The sequence below is a fragment of the Balaenoptera musculus genome, chromosome 20, assembly GCF_009873245.2.
Source record: "Balaenoptera musculus isolate JJ_BM4_2016_0621 chromosome 20, mBalMus1.pri.v3, whole genome shotgun sequence".
NCBI lineage: Eukaryota > Metazoa > Chordata > Mammalia > Artiodactyla > Balaenopteridae > Balaenoptera > Balaenoptera musculus.
This window is the reverse complement of record NC_045804.1, coordinates 23,350,952-23,368,014: the sequence shown is the minus strand read 5'-3', so window position 1 is coordinate 23,368,014 and position 17,063 is coordinate 23,350,952. Positions and strand designations below refer to the sequence as shown.

Sequence of the window (17,063 nt, the reverse complement as noted above, 5' to 3'; positions counted from 1 at the left end):
AGCAGAGTGATTCAGTTATACATATACTTATATCCACTCATTTTTAGATTCTTTTCCCATATAGGTCATTACAGAATATTGAGTAGAGTTCCCTGTGCTATACAGTAGGTCCTTACTAGTTACCTATTTTACTGTTTCTTCATCTTTAAAATGGAAATTCCCTCATAGGGCTGTTTGAGAATCAAGTGAGATACCCATGAGTGAGATGCACACATAAGAATGTCTGGTAGTTCCCAGAAATGGCCTCCGAACATCGAGCACATCAGATAGAATTTTCACACGTCAAACGGAAGGATTAGATATAACGTGCTGTGAAGGAGCAGCCCCCGCCCCAGAGATGGCTGGGCCCGTGGCGTGACTGAGGCTCAGTCACCTGTCTTAGCCCTTGGTTGTCTCTCCCTCCTCCCGCAGACCAGCCAGCCTTCTCTTTGTCATGTGCCTTGCCTTTATCTTTCATGAGTCTTGTGATTGGAAAATTCCAGCTTAAGGTCACTGAATCAGTGGCCATCCACCCTGCATGGGAAGTGTTGTCCTGTGTATTCCAGGGGAACTCAAGGGAAGAGGGTCAGGATGTACAGACCAACACTGGACAGTGATGTGAGGAAGTGGCAGACACCACACACACACACACACACACACACACACACACACACACACACACACACACACACACACACACACACACACACACACACACACACACGCATGCAGCCAGCACCATCATTCTTAGAGCTGGGCTGGAAGTTTGTCTTGGAGCATTCACAGAGAGCAGCGTTTCTCAGAGTATATGTTTTAAGGGTAAAGATTCTCACCAACACGTAAGAGTTTGCTTAAGTTGTTGTGTTACTTAAATGTATATAACTTAAAATTAGGCATAAACACGTTGTGCTTAAAACTCTTGCAACTATAAAATCAAAACATCTACAAACTGGGAATTCCCTGGTGGTCCAGTGGTTAGGACTCTGCGCTTTCACTGCCAGGGCCCAGGTTCAATCCCTGGTCAGGGAACTAAGATCCCACAAGCCTCTCGGTGCGGCCAAAAAAAAAGAAAAAATCTACAAATTAAACATGAAGTGCAAAACCCATAACATTCCAAATGAAACTTATTAATGTTTTGCAGAAGCCAAATTACAGTTTGCCTTGTGAAGAGAGGATCGACTGCCGCACACAGCTTCTTTTGTGTTCATTAGGTCTGAATTATAATTATATCCTGAATTATAATTATATCACTGAGAAGCATAGGTACAGTCTAGTGGTAAAAAGTGTGGACTCAGGAGCCAGACTGCCTGAGCCCTCCATCAGCCAGCTTTGCCATCTCGGGCAAGTTACTCAACCTTTCTGACCTTGATGTCCTCATCTGTAAAATGGGGATAAGAATGCTTCAAAGGAATGCTGGGGAGATGAAATGAATTTAGATCTGTCAGATGCTTAGAGCAGTGTCTGGCACAGCATGCATGCTCACTGGGTGGTGGTGTCATTTTACTACTGTGTACCTGTGACATCCGTTGTCCTACTGCTTGTCCTCACATACACTGCTGCAAAACCTTGGTTAGTAATATTTGTCAGAGGTCATTGTCATGAGGCCTTCCCTTGGGGGAAATGATTCTTAGCATGTGCAGCCCACCTCTTTGCTTTTATTAGTGGCCCTTGACTGCCAAATAGTACTGTGTATCACCAACACAACAGTCCGCATGTTGAGGAAAACCGCAGGCTCAGGATCACTTGTCAGGGGTACTTTATAAGGTGGCCATTCAGATTCTCCAGGCCATGCTTTTAATTTACTTCGTACATAAGTATTTATAATACATATACTTTTTTTCCAGATTGTTCTCTAAATGAAAGCACAAAGTTTAAAAATGTTTGAATAGAGGACTTCCCTGGCAGTCCAGTGGTTAAGACTCCGTGCTTCCAATGCAGGGGGCGCCTGGGTTCAATCCCTGGTCGGGGAACTAAGATTCCACATGCCGGGCGGCGCAGCCAAAAAAAGGAAAACAAACAATTTTCGAATAGAAAGGTTTTGGGAAACACGGCCCTGAACCAGACCAAAGTGGAAGGACTGTAGTGGTTTCAGTTTCATTTCTTTTCCTTTTCCGCCCCCCCACCCCAGTTTCATTTCTATGTTTCATTTTCCTCAAAGTTTTTAAAAATGTTCTTTCTTTTGCCTTTCCTTCAAAATCTCATCTCTAGCTCTTTTTTCCACTTGATGTACGTGTCTCTCTTATTCTCACTGGGTCCTTCACCAATTCTGGTGAAGCTCTGTGAGCTTCATTTCACCCTGACCTGGGTTTTTTTTTGGGGGGGGGGAGTTTGGCCATGCCCTACAGCTTGCAGGATCTTAGTTCCCTGACCAGGGATTGAACCCATGCCCCCTTCAATGGAATTGCAGAGTCCTAACCACTGGACTGCCAAGGAATTCCCCTTGACCTTGGTTTTGATTTGACAGAAGCTCTAATGGATCACACAAGCTTCTTGCTGTTTGGTGACATTTCTCTAAGCATTAAGTCACTCACTTGTTCTAATACCCAGTCTACGCTTGTCATTAAAATCTTTCTTGTAGGTTAGGATTCACTTCTAATTGATAACTGTTTTGGTAATGCTAGTGAGTATTTCAGTAAATCTGTTCCTTTCCTTACATGTTTATGTTTGTGTACACGGAGGCTAAGCAGTCTTATCAGTGATAATGAAGTTAACATTTATTGATCACTTTGTGCCAGACACTGTGCTAAGCACTTTACCTGTATTATATCATTTAATCTTTGTCACAGTCATAAAAGATGGGTGCTGGTACCACGTCCATTTTCCAGATAAGGGAATTAAGTCCATGAACTTAATGTTCACATTGTGGGGCCCACAGCCGTGTGTTAACCAAGGCCAGGTGGACTCGGAAGCCCCTGCTTTTAATCACTCACCACACCACCTCTCGGGAGCCCATGAGGAGCCGGGACCTCACAGAGGACCTTGTTAAAAATCTGACACCCTAGTTCATTTCAGAAGGGGACCCCGTGGTTTGGACACATATAAGTGGTTAGCAAATGCCCCCCCGTAACTATTCCACAAACACATTTACACCTTTCTCTGAGAGATCACCTGTTTGTTTATCAAGATATGATTCACGTAGCATAACATTCACCATTGTAAAGCGTACTGTTCAGTGGTTTTCAGTATATTCACAAGGTCGTGAATTCAACATCTACTGCTGTCTACTTCAAGAGCATTTTCATTACCCTGTAAGGAAGTCCCTTACCCATTAGCTATGAATTTACCTTTTCTGGACATTTAATATCAATCGAGTCATAAAATATGTGGCCTTTTGTGACTGCCTTCTTTCACTTAGTACAATGTTTTCAAGGTTCAACCACGTTATATAAGCACATATCATGGGCAAATAATATTCCATTGTATGGATATATTACAATTTATTTATTCATCAATTAAGGGACATTTTTTCCCACGTTTTGGCTATTATGAATAATGTTGCTATGAGCATTCATTTACAAGTATTTTGTGTGGACATATGTTTTGAATTCTTTTGGGTATGTACCTAAGAGTAGAATTACTGAGTCCCATGATAACTCTATATTTAACTTTCTGAGGAACTACCAAATGTTTTCCACAGGGGCTGCACCATTTCACATTTCCACTGATAATATATATGTGTTCCAATTTCTCCACATCTTTGCCAGTACTTGTTATTCTCTGTCTCTTTTATTATAGCCATCCTGTTGGGCGTACAGTAGTATCTCATTGTGGTTTTGATTTGTATTTCACTATTGTCTAATGATTTTGAGCACTTTTTTATGTCTTCATTGGCCATTTGTATATCTTCTTTGGAGTAATGTCTACTCAAATCCTTTGATTTTTTTTTCCTTTGCCTATTTTTATTTTTTATTTGTTTATTTAGTTTTTGAAAGCCTTGTGCTTTTTTTCTTTTTAAAAATATTTTTTTAATTTTATTTATTTTTTTATACAGCAGGTTCTTATTAGTTATCCATTTTATACATATCAGTGTATACATGTCAATCCCAATCTCCCAATTCATCCCACCACCACCGCCCCCACCACCACCACTTTCCCCCCTTGGTGTCCATATGTTTGTTCTCTACATCTGTGTCTCTATTTCTGCCCTGCAAACCAGTTTATCTGTACTGTTTATTTATTTATTTATTTTTGGCTGCATCGGGTCTTAGTTGTGGCATGTGGGCTCTTTGTTGCGGCCCACAGGTTTCTCTCTACTTGCAGCACGTGGGCTTACTTGCCCCGTGGCATGTGGGATCTTAGTTCCCTGACCAGGGATCAAACCCGCGTCCCCTGCATTGGAAGGCGGATTCTTAACCACTGGACCAGCAGGGAAGTCCCTCCCTTTGCCTGTTTTTAAATTGGGTTATTTATTTATTGTTGAGTTGTAAGATCTCTGTATATTCTGGGTACTAGACTCTTATCAGCTATATGATAATATTTGCACATTTTATATGCAAATATTTTTATTATATTTTTTATTAATCACTTATGCATTAGATGTCATATCTAAGAAACCATTGCCTGATCCAAAGATATGAAGCTTTACACTTGTTTCCTTCTAAGACTTTTATAGTTTTAGCTCTTACCTTTAGGTCTTTGATCCATTTGGGGTTAATTTTTTTATATGGTGTGAGAGGAGTCCAACTTTATTCTTTTGCATGGAACTATTCACTTATCCCAGCACCATTTGTTGAAAGACTATTCTTTTCTCACTGAAATGTCTCAGCACCTCTGTTGAAAATCAGTTGCCCAGAAATGCATGGGTTGGTCACCTCTTCTTGTCTAAATGTCTAAAATGACTTAAAATGTTGTTTGGGGTTATGATGGTGTAAATAAGAGCAGAGCTCACCTAGAAGACAATCACATGAAAACTTGAGTTCTAAAATCCTCTTTTCCATAACCGCATTAAGGGGAGTTTGATGTGTCTTCTGCACCCAGTCTAAGCCATTAGGGCAGATATGTGCGATTGTGAGATCTCTTGGGCTCCAGACAGCTTTATTGCCAGCAGAACCTGCATTTGCCTATGATGTCCTCACTGGATTCATAAGCAGAGGTGGAGACAGCAAATAGATTTACTTCAGAAACAGAACTTGGATTCTCGGAAGCCTCAGGAGAGGGAGGGAGGAGCAGCCACTAGCCAGTACGCATTCCAGAAGTCCCAGAACTATGTTTGTGTGTGTGTGTGTGTGTGTACACAAAGGCAGTGGCATTGGCTCCCCCGGCTCCAGACACACCACTGAGGGGCAGAAAGTGCCAGTCCCATCAGGAACACACCCCGTGTACACGGGCACACACGCTGCACAGCTTGTATGCACTGTGCTCCAGCAGCAGCTTCTGGGGATTTGAGGCTTCTCTGGATCCACACCCAGCCCCTCACCCCGACCCTGCGGCCCAGTTACTGTTCCAGGAACAAAGCGGGTCCTCACTTCACCCAAGCCCGTGTCCCAGGGAGCGGAGTCTTGGAGCCCAGCTCTGAGACATGCTGTTCACTGAGGCACTGCTGAGGCCGCCTTGGGGCAGGGACCGGCCACACAGCTGTTTGGCTGAGCCGACTCTTCAGGCCCACAGTTAGCCTGTTCAGAGGGTGAAAGGCAGTCAGTTCCCATTCGCCTCTAGTCCTTTTCTCTGCTTTTTGAGCTTTGTCAGCTGAGATCCTAGGCCACACAACTCACCTGCCTACCCAACCTGCCCAAGCCCCAGCTGGGGAGCAACTTTGCTGGGAGTGTCTGTGTGTGTGAGCTGGGAGCGCAGCGATGATTAAGGGGTTGGGGATTGTTTTGTTTTGTTTTTTGTTCAATCACAAAACAGCAGTTTTCCACTTAGCCTTGGGCATTCCAGCTGACAACCCCATCACACAGGTTTCTTTGTTTAAAAACTTACAGGGTGTTGTCGGAATTCAGCAAAGCCCAGGTAAACTCTGTGCCAACCAACAGACTGAGCCAAGAAACGGAGGTTCCCCCACTGCAGGCCTTGCTCGCCCTCCGCGGCCTGGACACCAGCACACCCCTGCACTTTGAGGTACCTGCAGAGCCCCACCCCGCCCAAGCATCCCCTGGGACTCGAGATGGGGACCACAAGCAGGAGCCGCTTTCCCAGGCACCTGGCCCCCTGGGCTGGCCACAGCCGGCCAGTGCCCAAGCTGTCCCTCCGGGGAGCACTTCAGGCCAGCAGCCTCCTAGTCCTGTGAGGGAGGCGACCAGAGCAGTCGGCCAAGGAAGTGGCCAGAAGAAGCCTCTGGAGGAGGATGGACCTTGGCTGAGCCTTGTGGTTCCCTCACCCACCAGTCCGGTGAGTGGTACAAGCTGGGTTTTTTGGGGGGGGGGGGTGTTGGTGAATGTCTCAGAGGCGGTGCGGGGTTTCTCCAGCTAGTGACCCCGAGTGGTCTCTGCCTTTTCCCCCTGAGCCTCTCGCCCTGCACGGTTTGGTGTTAATAGCATTGTGATGATGGAGCTAATGTTCCTTGGGGTGTGAGTGGTGGATGTGAGCCGGGCTGTGTGCCCATCTCTTCCCATGGGTGTCCCCTGTCATCTGCACATGGACCCTGTGGAGAAGCTAATTCTCACCCAACTGCAGACTCTCTTCTCTTAACCCCTGCCACTCAGGGGTTATGCCCTTATGCCCTTAGGTGAGGCACTTCACCTCACTGAGCTTTGGTTTCCTCCTCAGTACTTGTTATTATTAAATTAACATTTTCATAAAGCACCAGGCTTTGAAAATACTCATTTTGCAACACGAACCAGATTTCGAACTGCACTGTCCACTTGGGCAGCCACTAGCCACATGTGGCTCTGGAGCACTTAAAACGTGGCTCGTCCAAATTGAGATAAGCTGAGTAAAACAAACACTGGATTTTGAAGGCTTAGTAGGAAAAAAAGAATGTAAAATGTCTCATTCATAATTTGGTTATTGGTCATGTTAAAATGAAAACATTTAAAATATGTATTTTAAATAAAATATATTATTAAAATTAATTTCACCTGTTTTTTTAAACTTTGTAAAATGTGGCTACTAGAACATTTAAGGTGACCTATGTGGCTTGCATTGTATTTCTGTGGGACAGCACTATTCTAGAATAAGCCAATCCAGTGTGTTGATGACCCGAGGGTAGCCAGCCCTGGGACTGTCCTGGAGAGAGCCCCGAGGGTAGAGGCTGGAACTGTGGGCCCCGGGAAGCAAGAGTCAAGCTGTGAACCCAAGGTCTTGTGCCATTTCACATTTGCTCTTGGGTCGTGAAAAGCAGAAGTAGGAATTGGAGTGCACGTGGACACAGACCCATAAAACCCAGAGCTCATCCTAGCTGCTGTCTGGGGCTTGTGTTGGGGATATAGTCTAGCTCTTTCAGTTCCCCACACACATCTCTCCTTTGGCCTGTAGCTTCCAGATCCTATAACTCAGGATGGGCCAGCGCCATGAAATAGACTATAGAAGAGGCATATCCACCCTCTTTTTTTAACAGCTTTATTGTGATATAATTCACATACCATACAATTTACCTAATTAAAGTGTATAATTCAATTTTTTTAGTATATTCACAGAGTTGTACAACCATCACCACAGTCTAATTTTAAAACATTTTCATCTCCCATAAAAGAAACCCTCTACCCATTAGCAATCACTCCTGTCCCTTTCCCCTCCTACCTCACCCACCTCAACCCCTGGTAACCACTAATCTCCTTTGTCTATAGATTTGCCTGTTCTGGACATTTTACATAAATGGAATCATATAATATGTGACATTTGTGATTGGCTTCTTTCAATTAGCAAAATGTTTCATCCATGTTGTGGCCTGTATCAGTACTTCATTCCTTCTCATTGCTGAGCAGTATCCCATTGTAGATTTCATTATATGGATGTATCACATTTTACTTATCCATTAATAAGTTAATGAACATTGGCGTTTTTCCTACTTTTTGGCTATTATGAATAATGCTACTATGAACATTCATGTATAATTTTTTGCTTGGACGTATGTTTTTAACTTTTTTGGATGCATACCTTGAAGTAGAATTTTGGGATCATATGGTAACTATATTTAACCTTTTGAGGAACTGCCAAGAGCAGCTGCCTTGTTTTATATTTCAACCAGCAGTGCATTCCTCTACATCCTCACCAACAGTTCTTACTGTCTGTTTTTTTTTGTTTTTGCTTTTATTATAGCCATCCTAGTGGGTGACAAGTGGTATCTCATTATGGTTTTGATTTGCACTTCCCTGATGACTAATGATATTGAGCATCTTTTCATCTAAATGCTTATTGCCATTTTTGTGTTTTCTGTGGAGAAATGTCCATTCAAAACATTTGCCCAAAAAAAAAAAAAAAAAAACATTTGCCCAGGGGCTTCCCTGGTGACGCAGTGGTTGAGAATCTGCCTGCCAATGCAGGGGACACGGGTTCGAGCCCTGGTCTGGGAAGATCCCACATGCCGCGGAGCAACTAGGCCCGTGAGCCACAATTACTGAGCCTGCGCGTCTGGAGCCTGTGCTCCGCAACAAGAGAGGCCGCGATAGTGAGAGGCCCGCGCACCGCGATGAAGAGTGGCCCCCACTTGCCGCAACTAGAGAAAGCCCTCGCACAGAAACGAAGACCCAACACAGCCATAAATAAATAAATAAATAAATAAATAACCCCCCCCCAAATAAAAAACACATTTGCCCATTCTTTTTTTTTTTTTTTAACAGATTACAGTTGTCACAGACTTTTTTCTTTTTAATATTTATTTATTTATTTATTTGGTTGCGCTGGGTCTTAGTTGTGGCAGGCGGGCTTCTTAGTTGTGGCATGCGAACTCTTAGTTGTGGCGTGCATGTGAGATCTAGTTCCCCCACCAGGGATCAAACCCGGGCCCCCAGTATTGGGAGCGTGGAGTCTTATCCACTGTGCCACCAGGGAAGTCCCTGCCCATTCTTAAATTAGGTTATTTAATAAATTGAGTTATAGTTCTTTATATATTCTGGACACTAGACCCTTATTAGATAAATGATTTGCAAATTTTTCTCCCATTCTGCGGGTTGTCTTTTCACTTTCTCGATTATATCATTTGAAGCATAAAAGTTTTAAATCTTGTTGTTGTCTGTCTTTTCTTTTGTCACTTGTGCTTTTGGTGTCATATCTAAGTACTCATTTCCTAATCCAAGGTCATGAAGATTTACTCCCATGTGTTCTAAAAATTTTACAGTTTCATCTCTTACATTTAAATCTATGATCTAACTTCATTTTTTTGCATGTGGTTATACAGCTGTATGAGCACCATTTGTTGAAAAGACTATTATTTCCCCATTGAATTGTCCCACTTTTCCCCTTTAAAAATTTTTTTGAGGAATGGTGTATTTAAAGTACCCAGAGCCTCAGTGTACACCTCAGTGAATAATTATATATCATATACACTCTGTAACCACCATCCAGATCAAGAGACAGAACATTTCCAGTCACCAGAAGTTTCCCTCATGCCTTCTCCCACTCACTGCCCTGCTCCAGAGGAAACCACCATTCTGACTTCTAGTCCATAAAGTTTGTCCTGTTGTTGAACTTCATATAGATGGAATCATACAGTATGTACTCTTTTCCTTCTTTCACTGAACACTATGTCTGTGAGATTCATCTGTACCTGTAGCCTGAAGCTCTAGTTTGTTCTTTTCCATTGTTCTGTAGTATTCCACTGTAAGAATATATCACACCATAGTTATCCATTCTCCCATTAACAGACGTTTGGCTTGTTTTCAGGTTTGGGCTATTATGAAGAAAGCAGCTATGAGCATTCTTGTACTTACCTTTCAGTGAACCTGTGTACTCATTTCTGGGTGTACGTCTAAGAATGGAATTGCTAGGTCACTGGGTAGGCATATGTTTAGCTCTAATAGATACTGCCAAACAGTTTTCTAAAGTGCTTGTGCTAACTTATACTCACAGTAGCAATATACGAGCATTTTCATTGCTATTTATCATAGTCAATGATATTATCAATCTTTTACATTTTGGCCACTCTAGTAGGTGTGTAGTGGTATCTCACGGTGGTTTTAATTTGCATTTCGCTGATGACTAATGATATTGATACCTTTTCATTTGCTTTGTGGAAGCATCCTTTAAAGTCACTGTCTCATTCTTTTTTTTTTTTTTTAACATCTTTATTGGAGTATAATTGCTTTACAGTGGTGTGTTAGTTTCTGCTTTATAACAAAGTGAATAAGCTATACATATACATATATCCCCATATCTCCTCCCTCTTGCATCTCTCTCCCACCCTCCCTATCCCACCCCTCTAGGTGGTCACAAAGCAGCAAGCTGATCTCCCTGTGCTATGCGGCTGCTTCCCACTAGCTGTCTATTTTACATTTGGTAGTATTTATAAGTCCATGCCACTCTCTCACTTCGTGCCAGCTTACCCTTCCCCCTCCCCGTGTCCTCAAGTCCATTCTCTACGTCTGCGTCTTTATTCCTCTCCCGCCCCTAGGTTCTTCAGAACCACTTTTTTTTTTAGATTCCATATATACGTGTTAGTATACGGTATTTGTTTTTCTCTTTCTGACTTACTTCATTCTGTATGACAGACTCTAAGTCCATCCACCTCACTACAATTGTCTCATTCTTAAATTGAGTTGTATGTGTTTTCCTTATTGATTTGTAGGGGCTCTTTATATACTGTGGATGTGTCTTTTACTGGAGAAAAATATATGTATATAGCAAATATCTTCTTACAGTCTATGGCTGGCCTTTTAAATCTCTTTTTTTTCATATTTTTCTTATTTATTTATTTATTCATTTTTTACTTATTTTTGGCTGTGTTGGGTCTTCGTTTCTGCACGAGGGCTTTCTCTAGTTGCGGCGAGCGGGGGCCACTCTTCATCGCGGCACGCAGGCCTCTCACTATTGCGGCCTCTCTTGTTGCGGAGCACAGGCTCCAGATGCGCAGGCTCAGTAGTTGTGGCGCACAGGACTTAGTTGCCACTGCGCCACCAGAGAAGCCCTGCCTTTTAAATCTCTTAATGGTATCTTTTGTTGAACAGAAGTTCTTAATTTTTAAAAATTATTTATTTGTTTATTTACTTTGGCTGCGCCAGGTCTTAGTTGCGGCACGTGGGGTCTTCATTGTGGCATGTGGGATTTTTAGTCGCAGCATGTGGACTTCTTAGTTGTGGCATGCATGCAGCATCTAATTCCCCAACCAGGGATCAAACCCAGTCCCCCTGCATTGGGAGCTCGAAGTCTTACCCACTGGACCACCAGGGAAGTCCCAGAAGTTCTTAGCTTTAATGAACTTCAATTTATCAGTCTTTTTGTTTTCGATCAATGTGTTTTGTGTCTATTTTTAAAATCTTTGTCTACCCCAAGGCTGTGGAAATCCCTGTATTTTCTTCTAGAAGCTTTCGTATTTTACCTTTTACAATTAGGTTTATGATTCATCTGGGATTCGTTTTTGTATATGGTGTGAGGTAGGTGTTTTCCAAATGGACATCTGATTGACTTAGTACCATTTATCGAGTATGACTGTGTAAATCATGGAACTGTGTAAGTGTGGGTCAGACTCTCAGTTTTTGCTCTCTTTTTTTGGGGGGGGGGGGGGGCCGGGCCTTGCAGCTTGCGGGATCTTAGTTCCCCGACCAGGGATTAAACCCAGGCCACCGTAGTGAAAGCGCCGAGTCCTAACCACTGGACCGCCAGGGAGTTCCCCAGTTTTTGCTATCTTGAAGGTGACTTTAGGCCCAGAATGTCACAAGACCCTGAAGGTTGTGACTGTAAAACCAGCAGCACACACCGAAGGTTGAAGAGAAAGGCTCTGAAGCCCCCACTCGAGCTAGAGGAAAGGGATGTCCCTTGTGGACAGTGGCTGAGGGCCGCAGCAGGGCTCCCCAGCGTGGCCTTGACTGTGGTGAGTTCACTCCTGTTGAGGGTCTGGCTTCTGCTTTGCTGGCTCCGACGTCCTATCTTATCAGGGTCCTAGAGCTGATGGACAGAACAGCTTACCTCGTCAACAAAACTCCTCCTCTGCTCACCAAGCTTTGACGGTCCCCACGACCTCCACCCCCGCACTGCCTCCATGCACCTGCTCCCAAAGCCCACTCCTTCCAGCCCCAGCTTTTACATTTGCTGTTCCCCCTGCCTGGACCATTTCCCAACTCACTGCTTTTCCTCACTGTTGTTTCAGCCTTCCCTGACCACCCTGTTTCAAAAGCACCATCCCCAATGACTGTCTTTCCCATTTACCTGCTTCACTTTATGACAATCATCACTAGGTTAGATTCTGTTATCGCTTTCATTGTCTACGTGTTTATTTCCTGTATTTCTGTCCAGGATATTAGCTCCATGATACGAAAGACCATGTTTGTTCACTTCTTTTTTTTAATATTCATTTTATTTACTTATTTGGTTGCACCGGGTCTTAGTTGCGGCAGGCAGACTCCTTAGTTGTGGCTTGCCAGATCCTTAGTTGTGGCATGCAAACTCTTAGTTGCAGCATGCATGTGGGATCTACTTCCCTGACCAAGGATCGAACCCGGGGCCTCTACATTGGGAGCATGGAGTCTTAACCACTGCGCCACCAGGGAAGTCCCACGTTCACTTCTATATTGTCAGCTCTGAGCACTGTACCTGGGAAAGCATAGGTATCAATGAATAGTTCTCACATTGTCCAGAGAATCCCGAGACGCCAGCTTGTAAGTTTACACTGAGAAGTGCTCCACCAGGTGCCTGGGGCAGGCAGGTTGGTCTGACCAGGTCACCCTCCGCCTCCTGGCCGGCATCAGGGGAGTCTGGTTGCTGCAGGGTTGCTTGGGAACCATGGAATCGAAGCACCGGGTGCCGAGTTCAGCGTGAGAACCTCGGGTACTCGCCCCTCCCAGAGTCTGTCTCTAGAGGGGAGCTGTGGGTCCATCCATTCCCTTCTCAGGAGATAGTCACTGTGCTGCCCCCGTGATTCTCATCTTTCTATGCTTCTGTCATTTAGTCACTGCTATTTATCTGACACTTTTTGGGGGGGAGGGAGTCACTATCAAGTTTTATAATCCCGAGAGCCATTCAATCTTTCTTTAAAAATTTGTTTTTAATTAATTTAATTAAAAGCCCCAGCTATGGGCCAAGCACTACACTTGGTACAGTGATGGAACAGGACAAAGGCTCTGCTCCTTGGGGACAGACACTATGTTAGACAATTAACTATCTGCATCATAATTACACTTGTGATAAGTGCTGGGAAGGACAGGAGTGGGGAAACTAGGGTGACTCTGCCTATGTGGCATCCGGAAGGTGGTGAGTTGGTTTCTCAGTTTAACTCCCAGAGGACAGTCTGAATTCTAAGACTTGGCCCTAATCACTGCCCTTATGAACCACTGGCCTCTGGCATGTGGTCCCCTCCCCCAGGAGCGGGTACAGGCAGTCCCTTTGCCTGACATAATGAGGACAGACTGAACAAAAGGGATTTTTTGAAAGTGGTCCAGAGACCTGACATCTCACTCCTCTGCCAGACCCCTCTCTGGGATTTAGCTGTTGTACACAGTGTCCTGGTCCCTGTAGTAACTCCAAGTGGCATTCTTCTGTCTTGGGTCCTGGTGGCAGGTGCTGCTCTGGCTTAGATCCTTGGTCATTGGTGATTTCCCCCCACTGTTAAAGGGGCAGGGAATGGGCCAGATATGGGACCCTGAGTGAGCAGGAGGCAGGAAGGTTTAGTGGGGCAGGGGAAACAGTGGTGTGCTGCCCTCTCCCCCGCTCCATGTAATAACTGGGGGTCCTGGAGGGGGGCACAGCTGCAGAGCTCAGTCCAGGCCCATGTGCAGAAGCTCCAAGGACCCCAGTATTCCTGCTGTTTTTCTCTATTGCTTAAGAGAACAAAAGGTTTTCCCTAGAGTATCACTTCCTGGTGGCCAGCCTGTGGCCACTGGACCAAGTGTGAACATTTCCTAGCAGTCTCCCTCTCCTCCAAGGAGAGAGAGGCCCTCACCTGTGAGCGTACACCATCTCAAAATCCACATCTGTCTCCTTCCTTGTTTCCTCATCCCATCCTTGTTATTTTATGTTAAAGATATTTGGATAGTCAAGGTGTATTCCCTCATCTTTTATAACTCTGTGCCAGGCACAAAGAAGAATGGCCATTCCAAACAGCTTTGTAGGTGCTAGGATGGGGGTAAACACAGAATGCCATTGGAGCCCAGAAGGGGTCCCAAACCCAGCTGGGGGTGGGTAGGAGGGGGTGTAGGCTGAGGGTGAGTAAGGACAGCTTCCAGGAGAAGGCGATGGATGACCCCTGAGCTGAGTCTTAAGGGAGAGTGGTCTCTCCCATTAGGGCCATTATCCGGGGCTGGAAAGTTGCAGGGTTTCCCAGGTGTGTGTGCCAGGCTTCAGGAGGCTGCCTGGACAGCCATGTGATTGCTCTTCCAGCCCATTTTCCTTGGGGAGTTCCCCTGGGTCATGATGACTTAGACAGGCTTTGTTCAGAATCCTGAGTTGTGAATGGTCCCTAGCAGTCACCCTGATTGACACGTTGTCCTGTCACTGGCAGAAGGAAGCACCTGCCAATCTGAGGGTTTGGGGAGGAAGCTCTGGAGGCCCAGCTCTGTGAGCCCCCCCCACCCCCAGCCCACCTCCAAGCTCCTGACTCAGAACTCGCCACTCTTGGCTTAAGGAATTTGGCAGCATCTGAATGGATTAAACTGTCCAAACCAATCCTTCCGGGCATTCTGGGCAGCTCCAGCCCTGCTCCCCCATTCCCTGTCTGCAGGAGCAGGGAGGGCAGTCTTAATTTAGGGGTTGGAAATAGCAACATCAGGATGACGTTGGTGGCACTTAACAAAACAGCTGGGCTGTCCCACCCCTCGGGTGACTCGTTTTCTCTGTGTAGACAGCCACTCAGGCGCCCAGCCAGCTTCCTCGCCTCTGCTCTTCCACACTTAGGCACGGAAAGGCAGGGAGCACTTGAAAAAGTGAAGAAAAGGAGGCAGAGTCCATTCCTACAAGCCTCCTGACCCCAGACCCACCCACTTTCCTCAGCCAGTGAGCCTTCAGACTCAGAGAGACAGCAACAGAAGGGAAGGGGCAGGGCCTGGCTGCCTGGAGCTGAAGGGGCCTGCTCAGAAGTGGGGAGCAGAGGCAGAGGGAGCTAGTGAGGTCTCTGGGTCCTGCTCACCCATGCCTCCCTCATCTCAAACCCTACAAGCAGTGCTGAAAAACTCTACATGCCTTCAACAAATGGTGCTGGGACAACTGGATATCCACATGCAAAAGAATGAAGGTGGATCCCTTCCTCACGCCATACACAAAAATTAACTCAGGACTTCCCTGGTGGCGCAATGGTTAAGAATCTGCCTGCCAATGCGGGGGACATGGGTTTGAGCCCTGGTCCAGGAAGATTCCACATGCCGCGGAGCAACTAAGCCTGTGCGCCACAACTACTGAGCCTGAGTTCCAGAGCCCGCGAGCCACAACTACTGAGCCTGTGTGCCACAACTACTGAAGCCCATGCACCTAGAGCCCGTGCTCCGCAACAAGAGAAGAAGCCCGCGCACCACAACAAAGAGTAGCCCCCGCTCGCCGCAACTAGAGAACACCCGCGCACAGCAATGAAGACCCAATGCAACCAAAAATTAATTAATTAATTAATTTTTTATAAAAAACAATGGAAGACATTTAAAAAAAAATTAACTCAAAATTGATTGTAGACCTAAATGTAAGAGCTAAAACTGTAAACCTCTTTGCAGAAAACATAGGAGTAAATCTTTGTAGCCTTGGCTTAGGCAATGGTTTCTTAAGTGCAATACCAAAAGCACAGAGACAAAAGGAAAAATAGATAAATTGGACTTCATCAAAATTTAAAAATTTTGTGCCTTAAAGGACACGATCAAGAAAGTAAAAAGACAGCTCACAGAATTGGAGAAATTATTTGCAAATCATGTATCTGACAGGGGCCTAGTATCCAGAATATTAAAAAAAAACATTGTAACTTATATTTGTTTCCTAGGGCTTCTATAACAAAAGACCGTAAAATGGATGGCTTGAAACTACAGAAGTGTATTACAGTAGTTCCCCTTTATCTGAGTGAATACGTTCCAAGACCCCCAGTGGATGCCTGAAACCATGGATAGTACCTAACCCTATATATAGTGTATTTTTTTCCTATGCATACATACCAATGATAAAGTTTAATTTATAAATTAGGTACAGTAAAAGATTAACAACAATAACTAATAATAAAATAGAACAAGTATAACAGTATACTGTAATAAAAGTTATGTGAATGTGGCCTGCCCCCCCCAAAAAAATATCTTATTGTACAAATTTAATGCCTTTAAGCACTTATCACACGCTGTGGCCATAACTTTTGCGGTTTGAGGTGCGACAGCAAAGCTGGCACAAATTTCCTTTTCCTTCTTCACAGTCTCACAGATAGAAGATTCATTCTTACCGTAGATCTTAGCAACCTCAGAATATAATTTCTTTCTTTCCTTATTAAGTTGAGCACTTTCACCTTTTCACTTAAAGGAAGCGCTTTACAGCTTCTCTGGCAGATCCGAATTGCCAGCATCACTAGTCTTGTGCTTTGGGGCCATTATTAAGTAAAATAAGGGTTCCATGAACACAAGCACTGTGATACCATGACAGGAGATCTGATAACCAAGAGGGCTACTAAGTGACTAATGGGTGGGATACACTGGACAAAGGGATGGTTCACTGCCCAGGCGGGATGGAGAAGGATGGTGCAAGAGTTCATCACACGACTCAGAATGCGCGCAGTGTGAAACTTGCGAATTGTTTATTTCTGGAATTTTCCACTTAATATTTTTGGACCACAGTTGACTGTGGGTAACTGAAACCACAGAAAGTGAAGCCACAGATAAAGGGGAACTACTGTATATGATATTCTGAAGGCTAGAAGTCCAAATCCAAATGCAGGCAGGATTGGTTCCTTCTGGAGATTCTGAATAACAATCTGTTCCACGCCTTTCTCTTAACGTGTAGTGTCTCCAGCAATCTTGGGCATTCTCTGGCTTGTAGACGCATCATTCCAGGCCCTCCCTCCGTCATCACATGGTGGCCTCCCTCTGTGTCTCTGTCTTCGCGTGGTG

The 17,063-nt window shown here is 44.7% G+C and overlaps 1 protein-coding gene across 15 annotated transcripts in view; it reads left to right on the top strand.

Annotated features, from left to right (window-relative positions):
* Nucleotides 1-17,063, top strand: part of LOC118886298 (pleckstrin homology domain-containing family M member 1) — an 85,916-nt gene that overhangs the window by 14,254 nt on the left and 54,599 nt on the right. For all 15 annotated transcript variants that reach the window (XR_005017702.1, XR_005017704.1, XR_005017705.1 and 12 more), the window contains exon 6: nt 5,901-6,306. Coding sequence is in view for 10 of the 15 variants with exons in the window: in XM_036835819.1 (XP_036691714.1) it covers nt 5,901-6,306 (406 nt within the window). In the remaining 5 variants the exon portion in view is untranslated. The remainder of the gene's footprint in view (nt 1-5,900; nt 6,307-17,063) is intronic.